We start from the raw sequence: 27,125 nt of genomic DNA, 5'->3' as shown, positions 1-27,125 counted from the left end.
TTTTACTGAGGCAGGAACTATTCGCAGCATCATTTGCATGAACAGAAAGTTGAAGCAGAGTCAGACTGCACTAAACAGCAGCTTCATTTACACAAAACATCAAGCCAAAGTGTTTTTATGCAAAGCTGGCTTTAAATTTAACAGGCCAGTTTTCTTTCTGTCATCATTCCCCCCTTTATGGAAGACTTCTCCATCCGACTGCTCTCCACTTCAGAGTGACTCCACTCACAGCTCTCCCTTTCATATTGTGAAAGCTGCTGAGTGATACAAAAAGCAGGTTAAAAAATAATCTTTCTCAAACATCACATTCACAAGATTGACCGTGAGGTCAAAGTTACTGACATCTCATGTGAGATTTTCAATAGATACACCTACAGTATTAATTCTAGGTGAGATCCCAGCAAACAAGGAAGCGTTCGGGGATTGTTCACTACCCCACTTCAGCTAACGTTTTCTAAACGTTGTGTGTAGAAGGTTTTCCTGATGTTAGGGGAAAGTTCACTTTAGATTAAAAAAATGGTTGGGAGGATGTTTTAAAAACATTCCCCAGATTGTCAAAACCAACAATAACATTGTAAACACAATAACTCGACAAAGTCTATATAGTCTAAATCTATAACCTCGACCTTCATCTTCAGGTTGAGGTTGAGGTACCGGTAATAGATTTTCAAAATTGTCAGAGACTTTCAGTAGATCCATTTGAAAACCCTACATCTCCTTTTTCTTGAGTCATCGTGTTCACAAAGTTGGGTGTCATCACCACCGTCATAGCTGGACTGGCCATCGGGCATACCGGGTATTTGCCCGGTGGGCCGCTGGCGATTTTTTGTTTTTATGGGCCGATGGATTTTTTTTTTTTTTTTTTTTTAGGAAGGGTATATATAATGAAAGGTGTTGGATTGGCCAATTGGTCATGATCGACTCTGGGCTGGACCAATTACAGCCGAGGAGGCTGGATGCACCCTCCCCCTTGTTTAGCAATCACGTGATTTTCGCGCATTGCATGCCGGGAACCCGTGGCAAAACAATCCAAGTACCGCATCAAATGCAAACATTTGCAGCACCGCAAAACGTTCATTCTCCGGTTCCAATACCTTCTTTTTTTTTCTTTGCCGCACAAAAAAGGAATGTACAAAACAAAAGGAGAACAATGCCGGTCCGTACAAAGACAGACTCGACGAAAAGACAAAGAAAAGATACGAGGAAAAAATCAAAGGAGTGAAAGAGTGAACAAAAGACGTCAGCGTGCTGCCCAACTTTCACCACGCTCAGATTTATAATTATACGGTTCTTGGAGTGAGTGCACACACTCGTGAAGTTTAGTAACTTCAGGTCACTGCAACAAGCCCAGGTACAGTTTACCGACGGATGGGTGCAGGACCTTGAAATGCACCGTGTAGAACGAAAGACTATTGTACATATCATAAGTTTACCAGTCTCACAAATCGTCTTCATAAATACACATTCATTAACAGTTTATTAATAGGACCTTTGAGCTCAACGGTAATTAATTAGTAGTGGAAATAATTTCTGGTAGTGTAACAGTGTTTATCTGGTATTATTCCACTTGCCACAAATATCAGTGTCATGGGGAAACAGCGCCCCCCCTCTCAGTGTGGCTGGTTAGGTGAGGCTGGCTGCAGTAATCGCTGCCAGTCTGCCGTAGCCATACGAGAGGTGAGTTGTATTGTTCCGCACACAATATAGCTAAGTAGTACAGACACATAAAACATGTTTGATTAGCTGACGAGCACCGAGTGTAATAAGTGCTTAGTGGACACATGTCCAACACCAGTTTTATGTACTTTTCATTTGTTTATTAATGTGTGAAACTGTATGCTAAAGCGGAATGCTAATGAGATGTTCTGCCGTAGTGTGCTGTGCGGAGTGGTGTGTGGCGAGCCTGTGCACTGATAATACACCGTTGTTTCCATTCAGGTACATCATTTGTTGTTGCTGTTATTTTATTGTATATTAGAAATTGTAATATTGCTGCAGTAATCGCTGCCAGTCTGCCGTAGCCATACGAGAGTGTGCTGTGCGGAGTGGTGTATGGCGAGCCTGTGCACTGATAATACACCGTTGTTTCCATTCAGGAAATAAAGTGGCAACGATCGATCAGAGACTCCTTGTCTTTTTAAAAACACTACACAACGCAGAGTCGAGGAGTCTGTTTGGGCCGAACTGTTGCAGCGGGATGAAGCAGAAACCGGTTACAGTAGCATTACAGAAATGTAGCAGTGACAGTAATATTGTATGTTGTAATCGCAATGGACAATTAGTGATACAAAACAACTGTTTTATCCTGTGAATAAAAGTATATGGTTTTGTCAGTGTACCATGGTTATAACAGAAACGAAACGCAATATTGTGTCAGGACAATTCACTATTTATGCACAATAAACACAATAAATAAAGGAGCATAGCGCGACAATTTCTGTTCAGCGCCAGACTTGCTTGTAACCTATATCACCAATTATGTTAAGAAAAATGACGTATTAACTACTAAAAAACTCTGACCTTTGTGGGAATGCTTGGAGCAGACTAACATGTGAGCTGGAGTGTTCTGGGACGTTATATTTGGTATATCCAGACCATCTGTCGGCTCTTACTTCGGAAACATGGCTTAAAAATTTCTCTTCAACGACTTAATCCGATAAAAAAAAAAAACGATCTCTTTACCCGTCGGCTTCCCGTGGCTGTCATGCGACCGGCTATTGCAGTTAATAATACAACAGCTTCTTGCCATTTTTTGGGTTTCTTTTTATCGCTGTGTAACTGAGTTCAATTGAAAGCCTGCGTGCGCTAGTACCTCTTGCCACAAGTTCCCAAAATCCTTTGCGGTTTTATCCCTGAATGACGTCACATTTTCAATCTTTATCCTGGTGGGCCGTGCTCTAGTCAAAATGCCCGGGCCGATTTTTTGTCCCAGTCCAGCCTTGACCACCGTTCTGCATGGTGGGGTAATGCTAACACCCCATCAGCCTTTTTCCAGTTGAGGGGTAAAAATGAAATAGATCTTGCAATTCAATCTTTATTGCCAGACTTTATGTCCATAAAAAACAAGACAAAACACAATTTATAAACCTTAATAAAAATATTAAAAAATATTAAACATTTGTAAAAATATAAAACCAAAATATACATAAAATACACAATTACTTAGAAAAAAATCGATAAATACACAAACACTTCAACTAATGCTTAATGCTCTCCGACTGGATGATTAACGGGAACCACTCGCTGTCGGATCTGTGGGTTCTAAAATTATACTGTTACTAGAGCCATCCAGTCGTTCTCTAAAATTGAACATTAACTTTCTTAAACGTGCTCTAAAAAGTCCAAACACCCACAGCTACAAATATCTGACTGGCACTACCCGCTCTAGGTATCGTACAAAGGATTCTCATTGCGCAGCACAGCAGCACAGTGGAAAGGGCTGTGTTTTTATCATCTGCGTGACAGTGCCTTTGCCCAGGGAAATGAGCCCGCCAGCGCCCTCTAGCGGCCGCGATCAGGAAAGGCTGCTCTTCATAGAGGACTCACGCTCGGGGAGACGTTTTCTGGTCGACTCCGGCTCCCAGAAGAGCCTTGGGAACTTTTGTGTCGTCTTTGCATACCCCCACAATGGTATATTATTTAATCTTTAAAAGTACCACCAGTTTGAGAACCGCTGCTTTAAACAAAACCACTTTAACTAGAAGTGCACGAGAGCTGAATTTAGGTGCAATAGTATTTGCCTCCACATAGAGCTTACACTGTCGTCTGTATATGTCATCGTCATCATTTATTTGATCAGTAATAAAGCGACTGAGGTATTTCACCTTTTTATGAACTTCAAGAGTTTTTGGGACAGTTTAAACAGGCAAATTTAGCTGTTTGTCCTGCTTGGTTCTATATATCAAAACACCACTTTTAACAGCATTGTACTTTATATCATATTGCACACCATACTCAGTACAGATATTAAGAAGCTCCTGTAACCCAGCACTGCTTGGACTAAAAACAACCACGTCATCTGCATACATAAGATGATTTATCAATGTTTTACATCCAGTGTTACATCACAACCATCACTGCTGCCCTCCACCAGTCAGGGCTGTATGGCAGAGTGGCCCGACAGAAGCCTCTCCTCAGTGCAAGACACATGAAAGCCCACATGGAGTTTGCTAAAAAAAAAAAAACACCTGAAGGACTCCAAGATGGTGAGAAATAAGATTCTCTGGTCTGATGAGACCAAGATAGAACTTTTTGACCTTAATTCTAAGTGGTATGTGTCAGAATCAGAATCAGAATGGGTTTTATTGCCAAATGTTGAGCAGGTTTACAACATTAGGAAATTGCTGCGGTGCTTCAGTGCAAACATACTGTCATAAATTGCGCTTAAATAGACATGAAAAGATAAAAGTAAGAATAAGAATTAAAAGTGCTACGTAGAAAGATATATACATGAGTGCAGGTGGTGATCAGTGCCAAAACATGGAATGATGCAGTGAACACAGTGTAGGGTCATGTGTTAGTGGTGGGAACAGTCGTACGTTTATTGTTCATGTGTCCAACAGCAGAGGGGAAGAAACTGTTCTTATGGCGAGAGGTTCTGGTGCGAATGGACCGGAGCCTCCTGCCTGAGGGGAGCAGGTCAAACAGACTGTGTCCAGGGTGAGAAGGGTCAGCTGAGATCCGAGCTGCACGCCCCAGTGTCCTGGAGGTGTACAGGTCCTGCAGAGATGGGAGTCTACAGCCAATCACCTTCTCAGCAGAGCGCACAACACGCTGCAGTCTCTGTTTGTCCCTGATGGTGGCTCCAGCGTACCACACGGTGATGGAGGAGGTGAGGATGGACTCGATGATTGCGGTGTAGAATTGCATCATCGTCCGTGTTGGCAGGTTGAATTTCTTCAGCTGCCTCAGGAAGTACATCCTCTGCTGGGCTTTCTTGATGACGGAGGTGATGGTGGGCTCCCACTTCAGGTCCTGAGTGATGGTGGTACCCAGGAAGCGGAATGAGTCCACAGAGGTGATGGGGGTGTCAGTCAGGATGATGGGGGGGAGTGGGGCTGTGTGCTTCCTGAAGTCCACAATAATCTTCACTGTCTTCTGGGCATTCAGCACCAGGTTGTTGTGGCTGCACCAAGACACCAGACGTTCAACCTCCCTCCTGTAGGCAGACTCATCCCCGTCCGAGATGAGCCCAATAACGGTGGTGTCATCTGCAAACTTGATTAGCTTGACAGACTGGTGGGTGGAGGTGCAGCAGTTGGTGTACAGGGAGAAGAGCAGGGGAGAAAGAACACAGCCCTGAGGGGAGCCGGTGCTGATGGTCCGGGAGTCCGAGACATTCTTTCCCAGCCTCACATGCTGCTTCCTGTCCGACAGGAAGTCAGTGATCCACCGGCAGATGGGATCAGGCACATTCATCTGGGAAAGCTTGCCTCGGAGATGGTCTGGAAGGATGGTGTTGAAGGCAGAGCTGAAGTCCACAAACAGGATCCTGGCGTAGGTTCCTGGGGAGTCCAGATGCTGCAGGATGAAGTGTAGGGCCATGTTGATGGCGTCATCTACAGACCTGTTGGCTCTGTATGCAAACTGCAGGGGGTCCAGGAGGGGGGCCGTGAGGGTCTTGAGATGGGAGAGAACCAGGAGCTCAAAAGACTTCATGACCACAGATGTCAGAGCCACGGGTCTGTAGTCATTTAGTCCAGTGATCCTAGGTTTCTTGGGGACAGGGATTATGGTAGAGGACTTGAAGCAGGCAGGCACATGACATGCCTGCAGTGAGGAGTTGAAAATGCCAGAAAACACTGGGGCCAGCTCGTTTGCACAGTGTCTGAGGGTGGCAGGAGACACACTGTCTGGGCCGGGAGCTTTTCGAGCATTCAGACTCATAAACTGCTTCCTCACATCTGCCTCATGAATATGAAGAGTTGTGGTGGGAGGAGGTGGTGTGAAATCCTCTTTTGTGTGGGGTGAGGAGGGGGGTGTTGTAGGTGAAGCGTTTGAAGGTGGTGATGGCTCTATGGAGGGGGGAGAGGTGGGGGAATTAGTGTCTAAAGTGCTTCTATTGTTGGGGCCGTTGGAGGTGTGAAGGCTGCCTGATGGCTCGTCAAAACGGCAGTAAAAGTCGTTAAGGGTGTTGGCCAAGAGCAAGTCATCAGTGGAGTGGGGGGTTTTAGGCTTGTAGTTTGTGATATTCCTAAAACCTTTCCACACAGAGGCCGAGTCATTCTCTGAGATCTGCTGCTGCATCTTCTCAGAGTGCTGATGTTTAGCAATGTCCACTTCTTTAGTGAACCTGTACTTGGCCTCTCTGTAGCAGTCCCTGTTTCCGCTTCTGAACGCCTTTCTCTTTTCCAGCCACAGCTTTTTGAGTTTAGGAGTAAACCAGGGTTTGTCATTGTTATAACTCACCCTGGTGCGTGATGGCACAATCCTGTCCTCACAGAAGTGGATATAGGAGGTGACAGTGTCCGTAAACTCGTCCAAGCTGTTAGAAGCAGCCTTCATTGTGTCCCAGTCTGTGGACTCCAAACACGTGCGAAGCTCCTCCACGGCCTCGTTGCTCCACAGTTTTTTTGTCCTCACGACAGGTTTGGAGAGCTTCAGCCTCTGTCTGTACGCGGGGATTAGGTGTGATAAAACCACTGCTCATGACCTGTCCAATACAGTCCCAACAGTGAAGTATGGTGGTGGCAGCATCATGCTGTGGGGGTGTTTTTCAGCTGCAAGGACAGGACGACTGGTTGCAATCAAGGGAAAGATGAATGTGGCCAAGTACAGGGATATCCTGAACGAAAACCTTCTCCCAAGTACTCGGGTCCTCAGACTGGGTGAAGGTTTACCTTCCAACAAGACAATGACTCTAAGCACTTCTACTAAATACTGAGCGAAGGGTCTGAATACTTAGGACCATGTGATATTTCAGTTTTTCTTTTTTAATAAATCTGCAAAAATGTCAACAATTCTGTGTTTTTTCTGTCAATGTGGAGTGCTGTGTGTACATTATTGAGGAAAAAAATGAACTTAAATAATTTTAGCAAATGGTTGCTTTATAACAAAGAGTGTAAAAATTATTACTGAATACTTTCCGTACCCACTGTATGTGATAATTATTATGGGTAAATTCTTCATTCATAAATGTCGATTTCTGAATATAAAGCCGTCCTTTTTCACCTTTCACAAAGAACTGTGCCTCTTCCTGTCATCTGTAAAGTTTATGGACAAAAAACAAACAGTGGATCTGCATCATATGGTTAATGAACTAAAGCTTTTAGAAAACCCCAAGGTTATAATTTTATTATATGACTTTTAATTTAAATTTTTGTTAATTTTATTTATTTCTTTAGTTGCTTATTTTTAATTTATTTTCATTATCTGTCTTTTATGACATCCTGTCGTGGTTGAAGGAAAAAATGTCCATCCCGGTTTTCCCTCCAAGGCACGAGCGATAAGCAGAGTTCTGTCCTTTCCTTCTAAGATTCCTAATTATTTAAAGTAACACTCAGGTATGCCATTCAGCTGGGTTAGTTACGACGTCGGGAGCAGCTTGGGAGAACAAGGAAACACAGACTGCTTCAGGTTGTCTTCCCAAATCGACTCAAAGGTTTATTTGATACACAGCAGTTTATATAGAGGAAAAAAAGGTTCGTGTGTCAGCAAGTTCTCAGTTCAAACCAGTACAGACCAAATAAGGAAACGTCTTCCTGCCTTGTGAGCAAAGAAGTATCCTGTGTGTAGTTTATCAGTTCAGCTACAATTTATGATCATCCCAGCAAAATACACAGAATACAGAGTTCTTTCATTAGTGAATTCTGAAACAAACCACCTGGCCTTTAACGAGCCTTTTTCTAAGAGATAAGGAAGGGAGGATGGGAGTAAGGAAGTGGTCTCGTCTCTGTGGTGTTTTCGACCTTGGGGTACCAGCTTGTGAGTCTTACACATTAATTCTTGGGTCACAGAGAAAGAGAAAAACAACTATTAAATGGGCCTTATTGAGTAACTCTTTTCTGTATAATATCACAATAAAACAATATCCTGTAAATGCTACCATGGTATCAAAATATCACAACAGTGGTATTATCTGAAGTTGGAAAAAGTATTTGGCAATATTGCCATATTTGTTATACTTGTCTATGGAAGCCAGTTTCCGCTACTAAAAAAACAAAACAAAAACAAGTATCCATAACTCAAAATTTCGAGAAACACAAGTCGAAATTTCGAGAAACATAGCGAGTTAAGGATCCCCTTCTTTTTTTTGTGGCGGAAGTATGGAAGTATGGGCTTCCATACTTGTTACATTTGTTTAATTAATAAATATATATATATATATTCTTGTTTTTTGTCCAGTAAAATTAAACTGGGTTTAACCAAATTTTCTTGAACTAGTCCATTAGTTGCACACAAGTTTTCAAAAAGTCTGTATGCACGGGATTTATCGATTTTCACTTTATTTATTTATTTGTATTCCACTATTCTCATTTAACTTTAAGACCAAGAAACCTTGTCCTATTATTAGTCTGTGGATAGAAATGCTGCAATAAGCCCGATTTTAAAATGACTCTTATTCTGAAACGCTTCACCGGATAAGCTATGTCACGTCGAACGAATTGATTGGCTGTCTCATGCACCGGAAGCCAAACAAGGATTCGGCGTTTTGATGATCTTACGTGTCATTTCCAGAGTGTCAGTGATTCAGACCGGCTGTAGACTATTAACGAAAAAACCCAGGTGAGTTTTCTTCGTTTTCATTTACTCTCACGCTGTTCGCAGACTTTAAAACCTGAGCACTAACCAGCTCCTTGTCGATTTGCGTTCATTGTAGATAAATAAAGTCAGTTCTGTCAGCTGGCGTTAGCTATTTAGAGGCACTGTAAGTTCACTACAAACCAAAACATGATCATTGTCACATTTTATCTCACTGTTTCCCTTAAAAGTTAATTCATTTACGATAAGTGCTGATGTAATCTGTATAAAACGCAATATCCTTAACAGGTTGTTTTAGTAGTACCCGTTAGTTCTACCTGTTTTAATCTGTGTTTATTCCCATGTGTATCCTCGTTTTATCGCCTCTTTGTGTTGGTTGGTTCTTTGGTTTGTTTTTCGACACTTTTCCGGGACGTAAATATCACCCTATCACGTGTTCCAGACCGCCTGATAGAATGAATGAATGAAATCTGTTGATCTGAGGCGACACCATGACCTCTTCTTGTTCTTCCTCTTCTTTTTCTTCCCGACGCCACAGTGTTTGCCACAGCGATCTGCTGTCACACCAGCCATCAACATGTCATCACTACAGCTTTAAATGTTCTCTGTGCTCTTGCTCTTTTCCATCTGCCTGAAAGCTCGATATTTAACATCCTTTGTCCAGTTTATCTACTATCCCGCCTCTTGTATTTCTAACTTTGTCTCCAAACCACTTCTGCCTGAGCTCTCCCTCTGATACTCCCTCCCAATGGAAGTCTGAGCAGCTTGATCTTTATCACCTCCATGTCATTGGCTAATAATTAAGTTGAATTTAATGCAGCCAAAAAGGTAGCAAATGCCTGAATTACTGCATCCAAAAGAGTAAATGCAGTAACAAAATCACCATCACTGTGATTTTTATTGTATTATTTACTCAAGTGTACAACTTTGTAAAAAGCCATTTACTTTTATTCAAGGCCAGTAGATATCAGGAAAATGCTCAGACGTCTGTAACACAGATTCTTTGCTTTAACTGTAAGTGGACCAGACATGTTTACATATATAGTTACTCTAAGAAGGTCCATTTTGAATCAGGAAGACCCTGACCTAAGTTAAACACGTTAAAATAACAGTGCAGAAGTTTAGTAAGTAAGAATATAAATAAAACAAAGTGGAATTTAATCATCCATTTTCTTCTTTTCATACTATTCACCTTTCCACCCTGAATAGAATTGTGTAGTAAAATGGCTCAATAAAAATGCGACAAACCAAAGTAAACAACACAGTGGATCAGGAAATAGTCTCTGATTTGCTTATTTGTGTTTCTGTCCCCGATCACAACGTCTCCACTCTCATGTGTACATAAATGTTATATTTTTATACTTTAGGAGGGCAAAGAAGTTCACATTTAGAGGTCAGAGAGGGAGAGAATAATTTTCTTCAAAGTAAAAAAGTGACTGTATTTGAAAGTCACTTTTAATTTTAAATCCAAAACAGAAACGAGCATGACTGATTTTTTTCTGTCCTTCCTTTAGAAAATGTCTGATTTTAATGATGAATGTGAATCTGGTCTTTTCAGGGCATCAGCATCTGGTTATTGATGAACTTGGGTAACTGTTGGTAACGGCAGAATCATGAAGGCTTTGATCCTAGTGGGGGGGTACGGGACCCGACTGCGACCGCTCACCCTGAGCGTCCCAAAACCCCTCGTGGAGTTCTGCAACAAACCCATCCTGCTGCACCAGGTGGAGGCACTGGTGAAAGTAAGGCAAAGATATCAATGAGGATTTAATGATGCTACTGAGAGGTTATTTTGTGTTGTAGTCATGAGTCACTGTCTCTGTGTGTTTTCAGGCTGGGGTGGACCATGTGGTTCTGGCAGTGAGCTACATGTCAGAGCTGCTGGAAAGAGAGATGAGAGTGCAGGAGCAGAGAGTACGTACAACAACCTGCACTGCTACAGCAAAAACCACCAGGTTTCTCCTGCATGGAGGCTATATGATGGATTTATTAATCAGGATTTCATTTACTGAGGTGTAAATGTGCACAACAGTCACTGTTGAGTATGTTTGGATCCCTTTTCAAGAAACTTTCGGCATCTCTGCTTCTTATTTTTCTTGTTCTAGTGTATCCAGGATATTCAGAAAGTCAGTAACAGGTTTTAGGTTCAAGATTTCCAATCAATTGGTCTGAATTTAGAAGCTAAGTCATCCTCAAAGGATAGCTAATTATTCTGAGATTGTGTTTGATGCAGTTCCAGCCTGCAGTTTTAATTTTTCTATGGACTGTTTACCTGTGTGGAGAAATTTGATCATATGTGATTGGTCAGTATAATATTGGGACTATAAGTGGAATAAAACAGAAAAAAAAAAATCTTTAGATAGATTTATAGTGATTAGTTGCGTGTCTCATCTGTGGTTTGTAGTTTGAAGGAAACATCTTTGTGACAGAGGTGTGGTCCCTGGCTCAGCTGCAGGGGAGGAGTGGTGGTGCAGTGAGCTCAAGGGGGCGGTACTGGGAGGCAGGTGAGCCACTGACTGGCGATTGACTGATGACGGTGTCTCTTTCCTTTTCTCTATATAGTGAAGGCAGAGTCGAGCAGGGAGAGAGAGAGTTGGACTGGAACAGACTGTTTCCCTTGAATGCAGAATTGTCAATAAAACACAACACTCGTGAGCACAGTCACCGTGTGTGTCGTGTACTTTACAATCTTTAATCAGCGTGACTTCCGTGTTGTGCTTGAACAGGACCTCAAAGACTCGGTTGTTGGACTTGTTGGATTTCTGTATCTCTGGTCACATGTTAGGAAATAGATTCAGGAGACATTCATTTGGATTCATGTGTGATGTGGTGTGATTCCTAACTGAGCCAAAACATTAAAGTTGAACCTGTCTGTTTTTTGTTTTCTTCTCAGCTCGGGATTCGTATCTCTCTGTCTCATGAGAAGGAGCCTCTGGGAACAGGTGAGCTTGTCTTTACTACAGACAGATCCAGATAAGCGTAAATGGCTCTCTGCAAGTATCCAGTAATTCAACATCGATTAACTCGTCTTTTAAAAACCATAGTAAATTATTGTGAACCATATAAAACTGTATGTTTGTGCACAGCGGGTCCCCTGGCGTTGGCTCGAGACTTGCTGAATGATGACAGTGAGCCGTTCTTCGTTCTCAACTCAGACGTCATCTGTGATTTTCCGTTCAAAGATCTGCTGCAGTTCCACCACAACCACGGCAAGGAGGGAACCATTGTGGTGAGAGAGACTGTCCGAGTATTTCCTATGCTTAGCTGCTGCATATTGACAGGTTTTTATTAGTTTTAGGTGGTTTAAGGGAAGCTTACTACTGTGGGGTCATACTGTGTGTGTGTGTGTGTGTGTGTGTGTGTGTGTGTGTGTGTGTGTGTGTGTGTGTGTGTGTGTGTGTGTGTGTGTGTGTGTGTGTGTGTGTGTGTGTGTGTGTGTGTATGAAGGTAACACGGGTGGAAGAGCCCTCTAAATACGGTGTGGTGGTGTATGAGGCGGACAGCGGGAGGATCCATCGCTTTGTGGAGAAACCACAGGTCTTTGTCTCCAACAAAATTAATGCCGGCATGTACATCTTCAATCCCAGCATGCTCAGCAGGATCCAGGTGAGGAGGCTCTTGCACTCACTCATAGTGTCGATGTTGGTGTGTTATTTAGTAACAGACTCAGTGTTTCCCACAGATGGACTTTACCTTGGTGGGCCATCCTGTTAGTATCTGGTATTATTGAAGACTGAAAGCTGAAAGGGAGCTCCCTTTCAGCTTTCAGTCTTCAATCCAAACTTTCAGCCTTAGTTTGGATCAGAGCGAAGAATGCATCTGGGTCACTGTTCAGCCTATCATTGTGGCAGTCACTGATATCATTCAGCTTCTTGATCAGAGCTCATCCTAGATTCAGATGTACTCAGACTTCACTATCTTGGACTGTAGCTAGTGATTGCAGTCCTCCTGCTCTGAATATCTCCTGCGAGACCCTGGGTCACTCTAACCCGAGCCTACAACAGGTTTGTGTGTCTGTCAATCTACCAGCAGGATGAGACTCACTGGAGAGACACCTGATTATGTGGGAATCTGTGGGAAACACTGAGTCTGAAGACACTATAGTTTTGTGTATTTTTTTGGATCATGTTCATGACTTTTTTTATGCATTCTTTTTGCAGCTGAGACCAACATCCATTGAAAAAGAAATATTTCCTGTCATGGCAGGGGAGGGACAGCTGTATGCCATGGAGCTGCAAGGTAACTAATACTAATATTAAGACTGCAGTACTACAGCACAGGACTCTTCTCCTCCAGTGGCGTAGTGGTCAAAAAGTCACTGGTTTGATTCCAGCTGGAGACACAAATCCTCTTTGGGGTTGCGTCAGAAAGGGCATCCTGCGTTTAAAGAAAATCTGCCAAATCAGACATGTAGAGCTGCCCACTGTGGCGACCACTGGTGGCAGGGAAGTAGCCGAAAGTAGCTTCTACTACAGCACAGGACTGTAAAGCTGCATGTGAGATCTGAACATTCAGCTTTTGCCCAAAATAGGGGCCCGTGGAGAAGATTGTATTAATCAAAATGATGCAAGTCAGTTCATAAAAGTATACAGTGGTGACCTCACCTTTTTCTTAACACAGCAGTAGGATCAGTAGGATGGAAATGTATGGTTTGAAGCTGACCTGTGTGCTTGATCTGGTCTCTGCAGCTCACAGCTCCACCAGACGTAAGTGTTTGGGCTTTTCGTGCAGGTCTGGAGAGGAAACGTTTGCAGAAAAGCACCACTAACCTTTATGCTCAGACCTAAAGGTTCTCTAGAGTTCTGATACAGATGTTTAAAAAGAAAAACCCCAACAAAAAACATAAGAGCTCACCAGCAGGAGGAATCACTAGTTGGTGCTTCTCTACATCCTCATTCCTCTCTGACATCCTTTGGCTTTGCTGAAACAGTGGAACCACGTAGTGAAACCTCCACCCCATCCTGACCTGTAGTCCAGGCAGGCTTACTGGTCCCAGTCAGTAGTGGATTTCCCTTTAGAAGATGATGTGATTCATCATGTTTAAGTAGTAACAGAAGGTCCTCGAGATTAGCGGCGAAGCATTTACAAAACTTAAGAATCACAGGATAAATAAAAAAAGATGGGCTTGATTTGTTCTTTAAATTTTCTTAGAGGAGTAGGAATTTGTACAAGTGACCTAAATTCTGTTTTGTCTTTGTAATAAATATGGACAAACCTATGTCGGCCTAAAAGGCTAAATAAATTCATTACATTTTAATAACTGATCTCTGGCTAGTTTATGCTTGAATAAATAAATAAATTCAGGTTAAATCTGTATGTTAATCAGAAACCAGAAACCCTGATGTTTTTTTATGATGCTGGTGCTCGTAAAAACCCTGATTAATGTTGTTCGTACCAGTCGTGCTTTCCTGTGTTTTTATTCAGGTGTTTGGATTAATCTTTTTTCAGGATTGGTATTTATTGAATTATGAATTGATGGTGATTTTTCTCCCTCTTTTTTGTTTTTTTTGTTTTTAACAGAGATCTGTAGAAAATCCATCAGTCTTTCCAGTGAAAATGTGGCTTTTTTAACCCACTGAACTGCATTTTCAGTTTTTAGTTTAAATCTGTATCTCTGCTTGTCCTGGTTTCCACTTTTGCCCCCACAGCCTAACCAACGGTAAGGGGGTGACACCATGTTGCAGTGGTTAGCACTGTTAGACGCTGGGTTCGAACCTTCTGGTTGATTTCTGTGTGTTTGTTTGCTCCTGAAATTCATAGACTGCGGTCATACTTGTTAGGTTATAACTGGTGATTTTGGTGGCCGTAGGATTAGATGTGAGGGTGCCTGTTTGCCCCGGTGTTCTCCGCCTCTTCTCTCTTGATCCTGCCCCCTCACAACACTTAGCTGGATATTTGGTTGAGGCAGATGAATGATTTGTGCAGCTATTAGAACAAATGCTGAAAACTCTGCTGGCAGTTATGTAAAATTTATGGCAGAGTTTGCAGTCAGCAGATTAATGTCTGCCTCTTACTGTGACCTCATTATTCAGTGAGTCACCTGTTAAAGATCACTAGGAGCTGCCTGGTTGCTTTCAGGCTTTCACCTTCCACCCTCTGTCCGTCTGTCTGCAGGTTTCTGGATGGACATCGGCCAGCCTAAAGACTTCCTGACAGGGATGTGTATGTACCTCCAGTCAGTACGACAACACGCACCTGAGAGATTACGCACAGGCCCCGGTTTCCTCGGCAACGTCTTGGTTGTGAGTGCACTTTGTTGATGTGACATCAAAATAAGGGCTTGTACTTCATGATAATGATGATCCCCATTTCTTCTTCTCTGAAGGATCCCACAGCACAGATCGGGGAGAACTGCACCATCGGCCCGAATGTTACCATCGGCGCCGGCGTTGTCGTGGAGGACGGCGTGAGGATAAAGAGGTGCACGGTGCTGAAAGGGTCAAGGGTTCGATCGCACTCGTGGCTGGAGAGCTGCATCGTGGGGTGGAGCTCGTCAGTCGGCCAGTGGGTGAGTGGGAAAGATGTGTGGACGTTCTTGATTCATTCATTTATTGTGAGACGCACCTAATTGTGTCTCTGTCTGTTTAACAGCAGATCTCACTTGTGGTGATATTTGTACTCTATAACTTAGCCTAGTTATTTTCTTTTTTTCTTTTTAGACCTTGTATCTGCTTATGCACTCATGGATATAATTTATTGGAATTGCTCAAACTTGTCTGTTTTTTTGTTTGTTTTGTTTGCTTTGTTTGTTTTGTTTTTTTGTCTTAAAGTAATAACCAAATGGGACTTTTGGCCAACTTCACAGTTCACTATTATATCTGTCCTTTTCACATAACTTATAGTAGCTAACGCCAGAGAAGCAGTAGGAGAACAGAAGGAGTACCGAAGGCTGTGGCAGCCGTACTCTTTCTGCTGTCTACTTAAATCCTCTGTTTCATCTCGTACAGCACATGCACAAAGACTTGTCACGTGCGATGGTAGATGACTTGTGTCTTAATGTGCATCCTCAGGTGCGTATGGAGAATGTGACGGTGCTGGGGGAGGACGTGATCGTCAATGATGAGCTTTACCTGAACGGTGCCAACGTCCTGCCTCACAAATCCATCAACGAGTCAGTCCCGGAGCCGCGAATCATCATGTAGCGTCAGGTGGAGGAAAAATCCCAGCGCCTTTTATATGAAGACTATGAGGAAGACCCAAACTGTGCCAGAGAAGAGGGAGGGACATTCAGGCAGTTGAATGGAAGCAGGAGGAGGAAGAACAAAAGGCTTCTTTGTCTTTCTTTTTATAAATTAATTTGGACTTGTTTTAGCCCTGCTTGGCTGCATTTGTCAGAAAAGGTGACGTGTGTCAAGGAAGGTTTCTTAAAGTACTGACAGGTCAAACTCTCATGTTGGCAAATATGAGAAAAGTCGAGAGAGGGGGCTTCTTGGTGGAGTAAAGATCAGTATACTGAGAGGGAAGGGGGAAGTGGGTGTGTGAATATATGAACACTGCTGGTTAGATTTACTATGCATTTACACTTCCTGAAAAGAACAATCAAACCACAGCTACAGGTTGATGTCATGACTGATGCTCAGATTCTGATCTGACTTATTGTGAAACATAATGCAGTATTGGTCACAGTTAAAGGTCCAGTGTGTAGGATTTCTGATGCTCCATTAACATAAATGTAATCCAGGATTTATAACTAGTGTTTCTACTGAAGACCAAAAAGGACAAACGGCACTGGCTATAAGTAAATGGAACTGAAGGTGCTCCTACATTGTTGTAAACAATAGACTGTATATCAAAGATGGACAATGCCACCACTGTTTGCTTGTGGAGGCTGCCACGTTTTTGTTTTTGTTTTGTTTTTTTTGGAAGTAGAATATTTACTTACACAAAAGTGTGAAGTTGTGAGCTGGGTCCAGCAGAGGTGAAGACTAGGAAAGAGATGAGACCAGTGTCAGCACACTGTTTAATCGACGCCACACCCCAATTTTAAACCTTGGCAAAATCTTAATGGTTGTATTATATTTAAATATATTAAAATCACTGTCCGTACAGTTGTTACCAACCTGCAAATGTGTTTATTTCTGCTCTTGTTGGAAACAAAGGGCGATTCAGTATCTTGCAATCTACAACTTCACCACTAGATGTCACTAATTCCTACACATTGGTCCTTTAAAGCCATAGCAGTTTATTATTGAGGGCAGCAGAGCAAGCTGTAAGCAACTTCATGGAAATGTGAATGTTTTGAGTTGGAAGTCATGTTTGCATCCACCTGAATGTAATTGACATCAAATAACACTCAATAATTTGATTTGTTTTTATACGGAAATACCAATGACTGCAGCTTTAATCATGGGAAATGTTGGTTAAGTCTTGTGTTCTTGATGAGCTTTCCAGGTTTCTCTGTTCTTTGAAATGGCTTGTTTCAATGTCAGACGAGTTAATGATCATCAATATGTGCTCCAATACTGTAGTGGGTGAGCTGACAACTTTATAATGTGGACAACTTTAGTCTTTAAGATTAATTTTACATTATAAATAAATATACAGCGCTGTCTAAAAGTTCCTACTCCACATGAAGTAAGCAGTTTTGTCACAAATTAGGCAATGGCCATCAGATGCAATAATCCTCTTAAAGGTGAGAAAAGCAGATAAGGAAAGGTTTTCAGTATACTAAAAAAAACTTCAAAGGAACAGGAGTATAAGTCATTGCTTCCTGTCAGGGTTTTCAGAGTAAAAATACTTAGATTGTAAATTAGCTTTCAGCCTCGAGGAGAAGACGCAGCCTAATTTAGGACCAGTTTCTTGCATTGTCACCAAAAATAATAGTCCTGAGGCCAAAAAGATGGAAAGCGCATGGCACCATGAAATTACTGGACCTTAAGTTGGAACCACTGACATCACTGAAGTCCACCAATGACTGACAGATTTCTTTCCAACTAAAAGTAGGGGCGTGACTCCAAAAGATCATCATATAATCTCATGACCAGACTGCCCAAAACTAAACAAAATGTATCCGACCATCAGTAAACTTTATAAACTTCATGAATTTGACATTGCATCAGTAAATCATAACATTTTCAGTATCACTAATGTTGACACTCATTCTGTGTTCAGTATTTAATTTGTACAATAATCTGTGTATATAATTAAAGAGACAACTTTCAAACAAATCTAACGCTAACATTTTAGCCATGTGTCATTTACTGCTACTAGCATAAAAATCAGATGATTTTGAGCTTTTACAAACAAATGTAAAGTAAAAGTAAACCGAGCCCAGTGTAAATCCCCTCTGTCATTAGAACTACTGAAACTTTTCTTTGACTTATTTCAGGGTCATAATTAAACACTCGCATTCAAATTTCTGAGCCAGAAAGAATCCTTGGAAATGAGAAACCTTCAGTAAAGAACTGTTAATCAGCCCTGTGCTAAGACTGGAAAAGTTGTTGGTGTTTTCACATAGCAGTTTCTCCTTAACTGCTGATAAGACAGACATCTCTCCCCTGAGACAGTTTGTAAAAACAAAGTGTTTTAACTTGAAATAATTACACGCCTGAAAATCTTTTAAGGGTATCTGTTCTGCTTTTCTGGGTTTTTTTTTTTTTAAATGTTACTGGGTCAGATTTTCATATTATATGTGAACAAAATAGACGTTGAAGGTCCAGGGTGTTTTTGTATTTCTTTACATACTAAATGGGGACAGTTCACAAGCACTGGGTAAACCCCTCTGTAGGCTTCCAAGTGCCAGCCAGTCAGCAGATGAGGGGTTTAAAGTTTGAACTGAGGGGCTGCATAAGGGACTGGAATAAGAAAAATAAGGATTGTTTTTAAACTTTGAATCATTCTGTGATACTGGAGTGGAGTCAAAAAGCACAGAGCAGCAAATTAACAATATAAATGCAACAGGTCGCCTTTAAATAAATGCTCTCCTGTGGGAGGTTACTGAAACTGGTCAACAGGTTAGTCCTGTGTTAGTCCACACTCAGCGCTGGTGTATCGATGTAAAGCAGTGATTCTGCTGTTTGTGGTGAGCACTATTAAGAGCTTAATGTGCAAAAGAGTTTGAGTGAAGGAAGTTGGTCTTTGTAAAAAAATGTTTTTAATTTCTGAAAGGAAAAATATAATCTACTGACCACTGCAACACGTCTGATCTCGTATTATTCGATGTTTAACAGGTGAAGGTCACAGTAAATCTCATGTCAGTGATAAAAATTATCACCACAGTTAGATTCGCCTTCCTGGTCTCTCTGCTTTACCCATGAAATGTAAAGGGCATGAACATGTTTTTCTTAAAACGTCACAAGCCTTTGTGAATGTTCTAATTTTAATTTAGAGATATAAAAACTTTATAGAGTCAAAGGTTGTTTATCATTTTTACCTGATGTACATAACATCTGAAAGAACGTTTTACATTTAAATCCAAATCTGTTGGTTTTACAGACACTTTTGAGCTTCGTTAGATTACTTCACTAGACTACCATAGAAATTGAAATGTATACACAATTACATTTTGTTTTTGCATCTAAAGTATATTTGTATCTAAATAATACCAATTTAAACATTAAATTGCACTAAAAAAGTCATAGCTTTTTATTATTACGTTTAGTAAAAAAACCAACTCTTGCACACTTGACGTTTGGATGGATCAGGGTGTGTACCACACTCAAAAAGTCCCTGTTATTGGTCCAAAAACGAAAAAATATTGATGACACACAGAAATGTAAAACTACATTTTCACAGATACAATTATTAAAGCTTGTAAGACTGACTATTACCAGTTAAGCCAAGTTAGTTTATATGTAGAGCCCATTATCTCGCCTAAAAGGCTTTATAGACACATGACACAGACAAACATATTAAAACAAGAAAGAAAATATACAAGTAATAAAATCTAAAAGGCTTTCAGTGTCTTTTAACATTAAAAGAAAAACCCTAATAAGCTATTGAAATGTTTAAATTCTTAAATAAAACTCATCAAAACTCAGAGATTTCTGAGTGGAAATAAGAGCTAGCTAAACCAAAAACCTGTAGATAAAGAGGGCGTGTGCTGTTCCACTCTCACAGTCACAGGTAAAATCTTCATTGGTACTTTATTGTGCGTGCCAATGTAAGGAAACAGCTTCTCAGTGAAACTGAGTTTGAAGGTGTGTATGTGTGTGCTGGTGTCAAGATCGAAGAATGAGAGTTTCCCTCTGTCACAGTCCAGCTGAACTTTGACCCTCTGGAGCTTCTTCACTGAGAGAAGTTTATCAGGAAGTGGTGGAGCAGCTGCTGTGTATTGTCCATCCTGGAGACATATTTCCCAGAATCCAGTCTGTAATTGTTCTTTTCTCTTAACAGACTCTATTAGCACACCGAGGCACCTGATCCCATCCTTTCTAACCTCAACATGCCAGCTGTGAGTCCCTGAGTCGAAGCCCTCGGAGCCCAGAACAATTGGATGGTGGTCGAACCTCTCTGGATTGTTGGGAAGCTGCTGTCTCTCACCGAGACTCACACTGGTCAGATCTTCTGAGAGGATGAGTTGTTGATGAGCTGTGTTTGGATCCAGAATCACTGGAGTGCAGGAGACCATCTCCTTCATGTTCTTCCAGATGTTGAAGGTTAGGTTGCCCAGGTGTTTGGCCACATCTATCAGAGCTCCTGAGACCACATGTGGTTCCTCCAGCAGGGTGCGCTGCTGGACTCTGTTCACTGCAGGCTTGATGTTTTGCAGAAATGAGACATCTTCAGCTCTCAGGTTCTCCTCTGTGGCTCTGATAGCATCTAAAAGAGCTGCTATTTTTCTGCTCAGAGCCTCCATCTTCTCCTTGATCATCTGACTCTTCTGCTCCTCTTCTGCCCTCAGAGCAGTGATTCTTGCTTTTTCTTCTTCTTGTAGAAACTGGTGCATTTTTGCAAACTTCTCCTTGATCTTCCTCTCTGTGTGAAGGGCCTGGACTTTAATGTGTTCTCTGGTTTGATAAAAGTCTCCTTTAACTATTTTAAAGTGCTTCAGTTTCTCTTTTAAGGGCTGTAGTAACACCTGAAGCACTTTTCTGTGATCCTCCGCAGCTTCTTCGATGGTTCTGAATTTGTGTTTGTTGTGTATTTTTGAATCCCTACAAACAAGACACACTAGCAGCTGATGGTCCAGACAGAAGAGTTTGAGTTTCTCACAGTGCAGACTGCAGTGAGCCTCTGACTCCAAAGAAGCTTTTTGATTTCTCTCCAGTAAGAAAGCTTCACACAGGTTCTTTAACACCAAGTTACAGGGTGGGTCATCTGACAAATGCAAATTCTGCATTTACGTACTGGTTTCTCCTTCCACCACATTTGCAGGCAGTCTTTACAAAAGCTGTGGCTGCATGACAGCATGATGGGGTCTCTGAAGATGTCATAGCAGATCGAACAAGAGAGATTCATTTCTGACTGAGAGGACATTTTGCCTCTGAGTGAAAAAAAATGCAGCTGGGGTAATTAGAGACTGAAGATGTATCTTGAAACTTACTGTTCTTCCAGCTGTGGCTTCTTTAAAAGTCCTGCTCGTTATATGAAATCAGCAGCAGGTAGAAGTGGCAGTATCCCCGATAGTTAGAATTCCTCTTTGCTCCGATAGTGAATCTCAAACACACTGCTCACAAAGTGAAACTGTGACATATAACTGATGCCTGGTTTGATTCCAATTAATGTTTCTGTTGCACCTCTATTGTGGCACTTATGCTACCTTTGCCTACAAAGCCTCTTATCTGCATTTACAGTTCTTTTGTCTGTTACAGTCAACCAAAAACGGTGGAGAAGCAGAACGTTAGATCATATCTCAGCAACTGGGAGAAATTTGCCTTCAGGGATTTCTGCCTGGCAGGCTCTCTAACACCTGTCAGAGATGTATTGTAGGACACAGCATATGGAGAGGACTATGTATAGGTGACTGATTACTCGTGACAAACAGTGGAAAGTAGGCAAATAAAGTGCAGGCGACATCAATCAGAGAAACAGGAGAGAAGATGGGAAGCACAAAACAAAATAAGATACAAGAAAACTATTTTTTTTTCATTTTTAATGCTAATCCTTACCTTAGGGATAAAAAGAGACTAGCGTACAGAAAATAACCAGAGTACCAATCAGAACAAAAAGGTAGCAAAACTCAGCGATATCACCAAAAAGTAAAATTATTGTGACAGTGTTATTGTTACATCTTGAAAAATGCATATTCGTGGATCCTTTTGATATTGTGGAAGATGAGTAATACTGTAAGATATGTTTTCACAGAATCGAAATATTCTGGGACGTCTTGAGTGATCAGTGGTTCTGGAGTCAATGTGAACTTCAAAAAAATGTTTACTGATTATACGACACATGACTGTGAAACCAGAGCGTATGGTTGAAGCGTGACTGTGTTTAAGAGGAAATGTGTTTTGCAGTGTGTGCATGCATTTCTGTTACTGGTAGTGCCCCTCAGGATGGCGAGTCATCACTACTTTAAACCACAGTACTTCCTTGTGTTTGAGTGGCTTCCTTGAGTCAAAAAGAAACTTTTTGTCTATTATTTGAAGATATTTTCTCTGCAGGAATGGCGGACACTGGTGTGGAACTGGACAGACTTGTTGCTGCAGTGCCCCAGAATCCAGATGAGCAACAAAAAGATGACAAATTGGCACAAACGCTGCTGTTTGTCCTCCTGACTGTAGTGCTGTATGGCATTGCTGCACAGGCTTTTTTTATTAACCTGCTTTACCACCGTGAATTGGTGAGTATCAGCTCAGTGTACTCTAGTCTTTAAATCTAAATATTTATTGCCTGCTTTTTATCCTCTCTTATTGTGACTTTAGAGGTATAAAAATGAATTGATTAACTGTAACAATTAAGCAATTGTTGTGATATATCAGCTGATAAGATAGATACTACTGTAGCACATATCTAATTGCAAAAGCTTCTATTACTTTGGGCACATTTGTTGTGAGCTTGTCTCGTTTTAACAGTCATTTGTTTATATTTTATTCAATTTTCCTGTACTTTTAAAAAAATTTATTTTATTTTTTAAAAATTCTTCTCTGTACAAGTAAACGTTGTACTCTATCATCAAATATGACGCATTGACAATTTCTTTCAAACTAATTTGTAACTTCCATTGCAGGCTGTCTCAAGACTGAACAACAGATCAGGTACACAAGTCTCTTATTACATTTAACCTTAATTCAACCATGAACTAAAATCTCGAGACTAAGAATATCTTTTGTGAGCATATCTAAAAAACAAAACATACCCCTCCCCGCATTTTAGATTTTTGATTTCATTGCAGAACAAGATGAACCCATCCGTGGTTTTGCACATCTGACAGGATAACTTAAAATAAACAAATAAACAAACAAACAAAAACAGCATTTAGATTTTTGTTTCCATTGCAGAACAAGATGGTAGAATCCGTGGTTTTGCACATCTGACAGGTTGGATAACTTTTTTTTTTTTTTGTAAATAACACAAGTGTATACCATCCATAAATAAAATAACCGTCGTCATGATTTTCTGATTTGCACGATTTTTGCATTTGTTTCTCTAATTAACGGTCAAACTGTATAGAAAAGCCTTCATTTCCCATTGTCAGTGATAAATACTTTGTCTTGCGTGCTGTATTTATATATCAGATGTAAGGCAGCAGAGTTATATGCTGAGTATAAACGGTGAGTTTGTTTTGAAACTGCAATAAACACACCAAGATTTGATTTCAGAGAAAAAAGAAGCTAAGAAGAATATTTTTAATTTTATTCATTTGTTGGCACATTATGTGAAGAAGCCACATTAATTTAAATATTTACCAAATAAATAATAATAACACTAATAATAATGATTTGGTGAATATTATCACAAAACTAAAGTCCTGCATTATCAACTGTGTGCTATCAGGGGCATTTAGATCTTTTTTAAATGGGGTGGCACAAGACGGATGAAGAACAAGGCGAGGTGACTACAGGAAATTCAAATTTTTATGACGGCGTACAAAAAAATCTGATTAATAAAATGCTGGGTATAGTTTAGAAGCAAATGTGCGGGTGTCTTCTGTCCCTTCTGTCAGATCAACTCTGCAGTCCCTATTTCCTTTTGAACAATTCATTGAAACTAGCAGTTTCACAAAACAGATCATAACTGGCCCAAAACAGGAGCTGAACTTTACATAAATTGGTTTAATTGTTTGCCGTGTCTGACTGAAAATACACAACTTTAAATTGCTACATCCATCTTGTCTTTTATCCCTGCAGGCGGGTCGGTTCAAGAAAACGAGGTGATGCTTTGGCATATAAATAATCTGACTGTTCTCAGCGGCATGGCCTACAAAGATGGTAGGCTTGAAGTTCAGGAGGAGGGATTTTACTATGTGTATTCCAAGGTTTGCTTTAGTGACCATGGGCTCTGGAACCAGTCACCTGATTTTTTTCACCACTTTGTTATGAAATCTGCTCACCTACATGGAAATCATTATACCCTCATGCAGTCACAGAAAGAGAACTCAAGCGACTTAAACAACAGCTTTCTGGGTGGACTTTTTCATTTGCATAAAGGTGACGGAATTTTTGTGAGGATAAGGACGAATTTAAACATTTTGCAATATAATGTTTCTGAACATTTCTTTGGTGCATTCATGATGTAGCTTTACACAGCGTGAAATATCAGAACATCACCTGGTCTTTACCAGGCTCTCACATGATTTAAGTCTAAGTATAAAACAACATGACATATTACACCCAATGACTGTAGAAAACAATCATTGATCTCACTGTTTTATTATGCATTTTGCAAAAGTGTAATCAAAATGATTCAGTAGTTTGCAGACCCACCTTCAACAATAATTAGTCAATAAGTCACTACTGAGCCCAACAGATAAAACATTAGAAACTGGACTAAGAAAGCGCTATCAGTGGGTTGTGGCTGTGAAAGCATTGACATGATTGGCTGTCCTCAGGTCTTCAGGAAGGCTGTTCCACAGATGTGCAGCATAGTAACAGAAAGCTTTCGCACTGTGGGTTTTTTACGTCTGACTTTAGGGACAACTTCAAAAACCTAAAAACTAGATAAAGAATCTGTTCTGAGGCTGACAATGGAGATACTTAAAAGCTGGTGTTGTTCATACTCTCTTCTGGCCTTGGTCACAACCTGTGTACCTAAGTTCTGGAGTGTAGTAGGGGGCTAGTTTGTTTTTAGGGAGACCAGAAAGTAGTGTCCCGAATTCGAAAATGTGGCACAAGACAAACCAATAGAGGCCCAGTAGAGTGAAATCAGATAGAGAGTTTATTAAACACACACGCGTGGGAAGAAGCACACAGCATCACATCAGCAGACTTCTTCTCCCAAAAATACACAGAGAGTTGCTTTTATAACGTCAGGGTTAAACGCCCCTTCTCGCGTTCTAAGAACATAATTTGTATTTTAAGAACATCATTTGCATCTTGTACAGACAATGAGCAATTTTCAGAGCTAAAGGCAGACACAGAAGTTCCTCTTTCTAACATCTTTTTCCAAATATGCCGATGATTTCAGGCCCTGGAGGCCCCCGTGGATTTGTCCTCCTTTTGACCCATCTTCTGTCACCTATTACTAAGCAAACTCAAATGCAACAGGTTGCAACAAGAAGCTGAATACATTCAGGCCTTTGCTCAGGCCTGTTTCTAGATTGTATGTATTATATGTGTTTTGTAACCTTCTATAGCTCCAAGTCACTTACACAATAGATTGTCCGGACATCGCGCCGAACAAAGCTTACAACCTCCAATTAATTGACCGAGCTCCAACAAGCACAAAATGCAATGTGTATAAAATGGTCTTAGCTGTACCTGTAATTAGAAGGTTAATGTAATACCAACAACTTCAATAAATGTATTAATGAAATAATAATTACTTTAATTAATGCAATGGCAATGACTTAATGCAAAGTTACTTAATGCAATGATAATAATGATGAATATGAGTAGTAGTAAAATATTTTCCTTATTCCACAGTAGATCATTACAGTATTCCTTGTGTTGCTTTTTACTTTTTTAGCTTTATTTTCTCACTATTTCATTCATGTATGATGTACAACACTGTGTGTCAACTGCGGCTGTTTCAAAGAGCTTTAAAAAAACAAAAACAAAAAAACTTTGCAAGATATTGTATTACTTAGTTTTCGTAGTTACTGTTTTATACTTTGATGATCAATTAATTAAGTGGATCTGATTAGCAGCTCCTGGGTGCTACTTACCCTCTTAAATGCCATGAAAACAGCAAGGGTCTACTTTGTTTTTCACACACATTTTCTGAAGTCAACGTTTGTTTTTCAAGTTTTTGGTAACAATATAAGGTAGCTATGTAATATTGTGTGATGTGTGTTTGCTTATCTGAAGTTCTACAAGAAATCTAGTAAGATTAAGGTGATTTTTTTTCATTATTTCCTGATCTGTAAAAACGAATAACTTAAAGAGGGTGTATTTTCTTTTTCATGTGCACTGGTATATGGATATTAATGGATATCACTGGATATTAATTTGCCTCTAGGTAATTTACTTATAAACGCTGTGCAGTTTAATGTCAACGAGAGCAACAGATAAACATATAACTCATGTATCTCTATACACATGGGATTGTTGTACCAATTCAAATTTTGTTCAGCTGTGCATAGATTGTGGTGTTTTTGCTTGAGTTGTATTTTTGATTTTTTGTTTTAATAAACTCCTAATACCTCGCAGCAGTAAAATATATTGTTTTTGACTGGCAGCTGATATTCTCTTCTTTTAACTTTTATCTGAAATGTTTTTCTATTCTACATTTCTGATTAAAAGTTCCATTTTATATTTGTTTTGTAATTTGCTCTACAGTACGCACCTTATTTTTGGTCTTCAATGTATAACACCATCAAAATTAATCTGGTAGCATACTGTGTTTGCTGTGTTTTCTCTGCTTTTCCTTGCACAGCTTTTGTGGTGAAAAAGCTGTTTTGAGTTTTCAAGAACATGAAGATGAAATCTTTGCTTTTTCAAACAGTCATTAGCATTGTTGCCTCACGGCAAAAGGCCCTGGGTTCAATTCCACCATCTGGCCGGGGCCTTGTGTGAAGTTTGCATGGGTTCTCTCCAGGTACACCAGCTTCCTCACTGGCTCATTAGCTATGTGCTTCTTAAGCTGCTGCAGGTGCCTCTGACTGTAGCAAATAACTCTCAGACCACAGCGCACACGTTACAGAGTAGGTGTGCATGTTTGGCAGCACGGCAACACTTCCTGTTAATAGTTTGTTGTGTGGTTTGCATGTTCAGATCAACAGCTGCACCGAGTACTTTGTACCACAGACATTTTGACTGGTCACATCATCAACAGCAAAGGTGGAATAATAATAATGATTATACCTTCGTTTGATACATGGCCTAGTAATCTGTTTACTAATGTTTTTGATCTCTCGTAGTTGACTAAATTCAAAGTCAGGGAAT

The 27,125-nt window shown here is 40.6% G+C and overlaps 1 protein-coding gene, 1 long non-coding RNA gene and 1 pseudogene across 3 annotated transcripts; 2 read left to right on the top strand and 1 right to left on the bottom strand.

Annotated features, from left to right (window-relative positions):
* Positions 1–8,608: 8,608 nt before the first annotated feature.
* Positions 8,609–18,320, top strand: gmppb (GDP-mannose pyrophosphorylase B). Its single transcript, XM_080890355.1, has 10 exons — positions 8,609–8,724; positions 10,259–10,442; positions 10,534–10,614; positions 11,594–11,642; positions 11,787–11,929; positions 12,148–12,306; positions 12,861–12,939; positions 14,815–14,942; positions 15,026–15,208; positions 15,711–18,320. The coding sequence occupies exons 2-10, from the start codon at positions 10,314–10,316 to the stop codon at positions 15,840–15,842; spliced, it is 1,083 nt and encodes a 360-aa protein (XP_080746481.1). The 5' UTR covers positions 8,609–8,724; positions 10,259–10,313; the 3' UTR covers positions 15,843–18,320.
* Positions 18,321–19,702: 1,382 nt separating this feature from the next.
* LOC308401895 (zinc-binding protein A33-like) lies at positions 19,703–21,117 on the bottom strand (annotated as a pseudogene). Its single transcript has one exon. The product of its transcript is annotated as a zinc-binding protein A33-like (transcript).
* A 1,132-nt stretch (positions 21,118–22,249) lies between these two features.
* Positions 22,250–26,231, top strand: LOC308401904. The gene is made up of 4 exons (XR_013972647.1): positions 22,250–22,423; positions 22,811–22,838; positions 23,082–23,120; positions 23,931–26,231. It is a non-coding gene; the product is annotated as an uncharacterized lncRNA (long non-coding RNA).
* Positions 26,232–27,125: the final 894 nt, after the last annotated feature.

This window comes from Rhamphochromis sp. 'chilingali' (genome assembly GCF_963969265.1).
Source record: "Rhamphochromis sp. 'chilingali' genome assembly, chromosome: 9".
Lineage (NCBI taxonomy): Eukaryota > Metazoa > Chordata > Actinopteri > Cichliformes > Cichlidae > Rhamphochromis > Rhamphochromis sp. 'chilingali'.
This window is presented reverse-complemented; position numbering and strand designations above follow the sequence as displayed.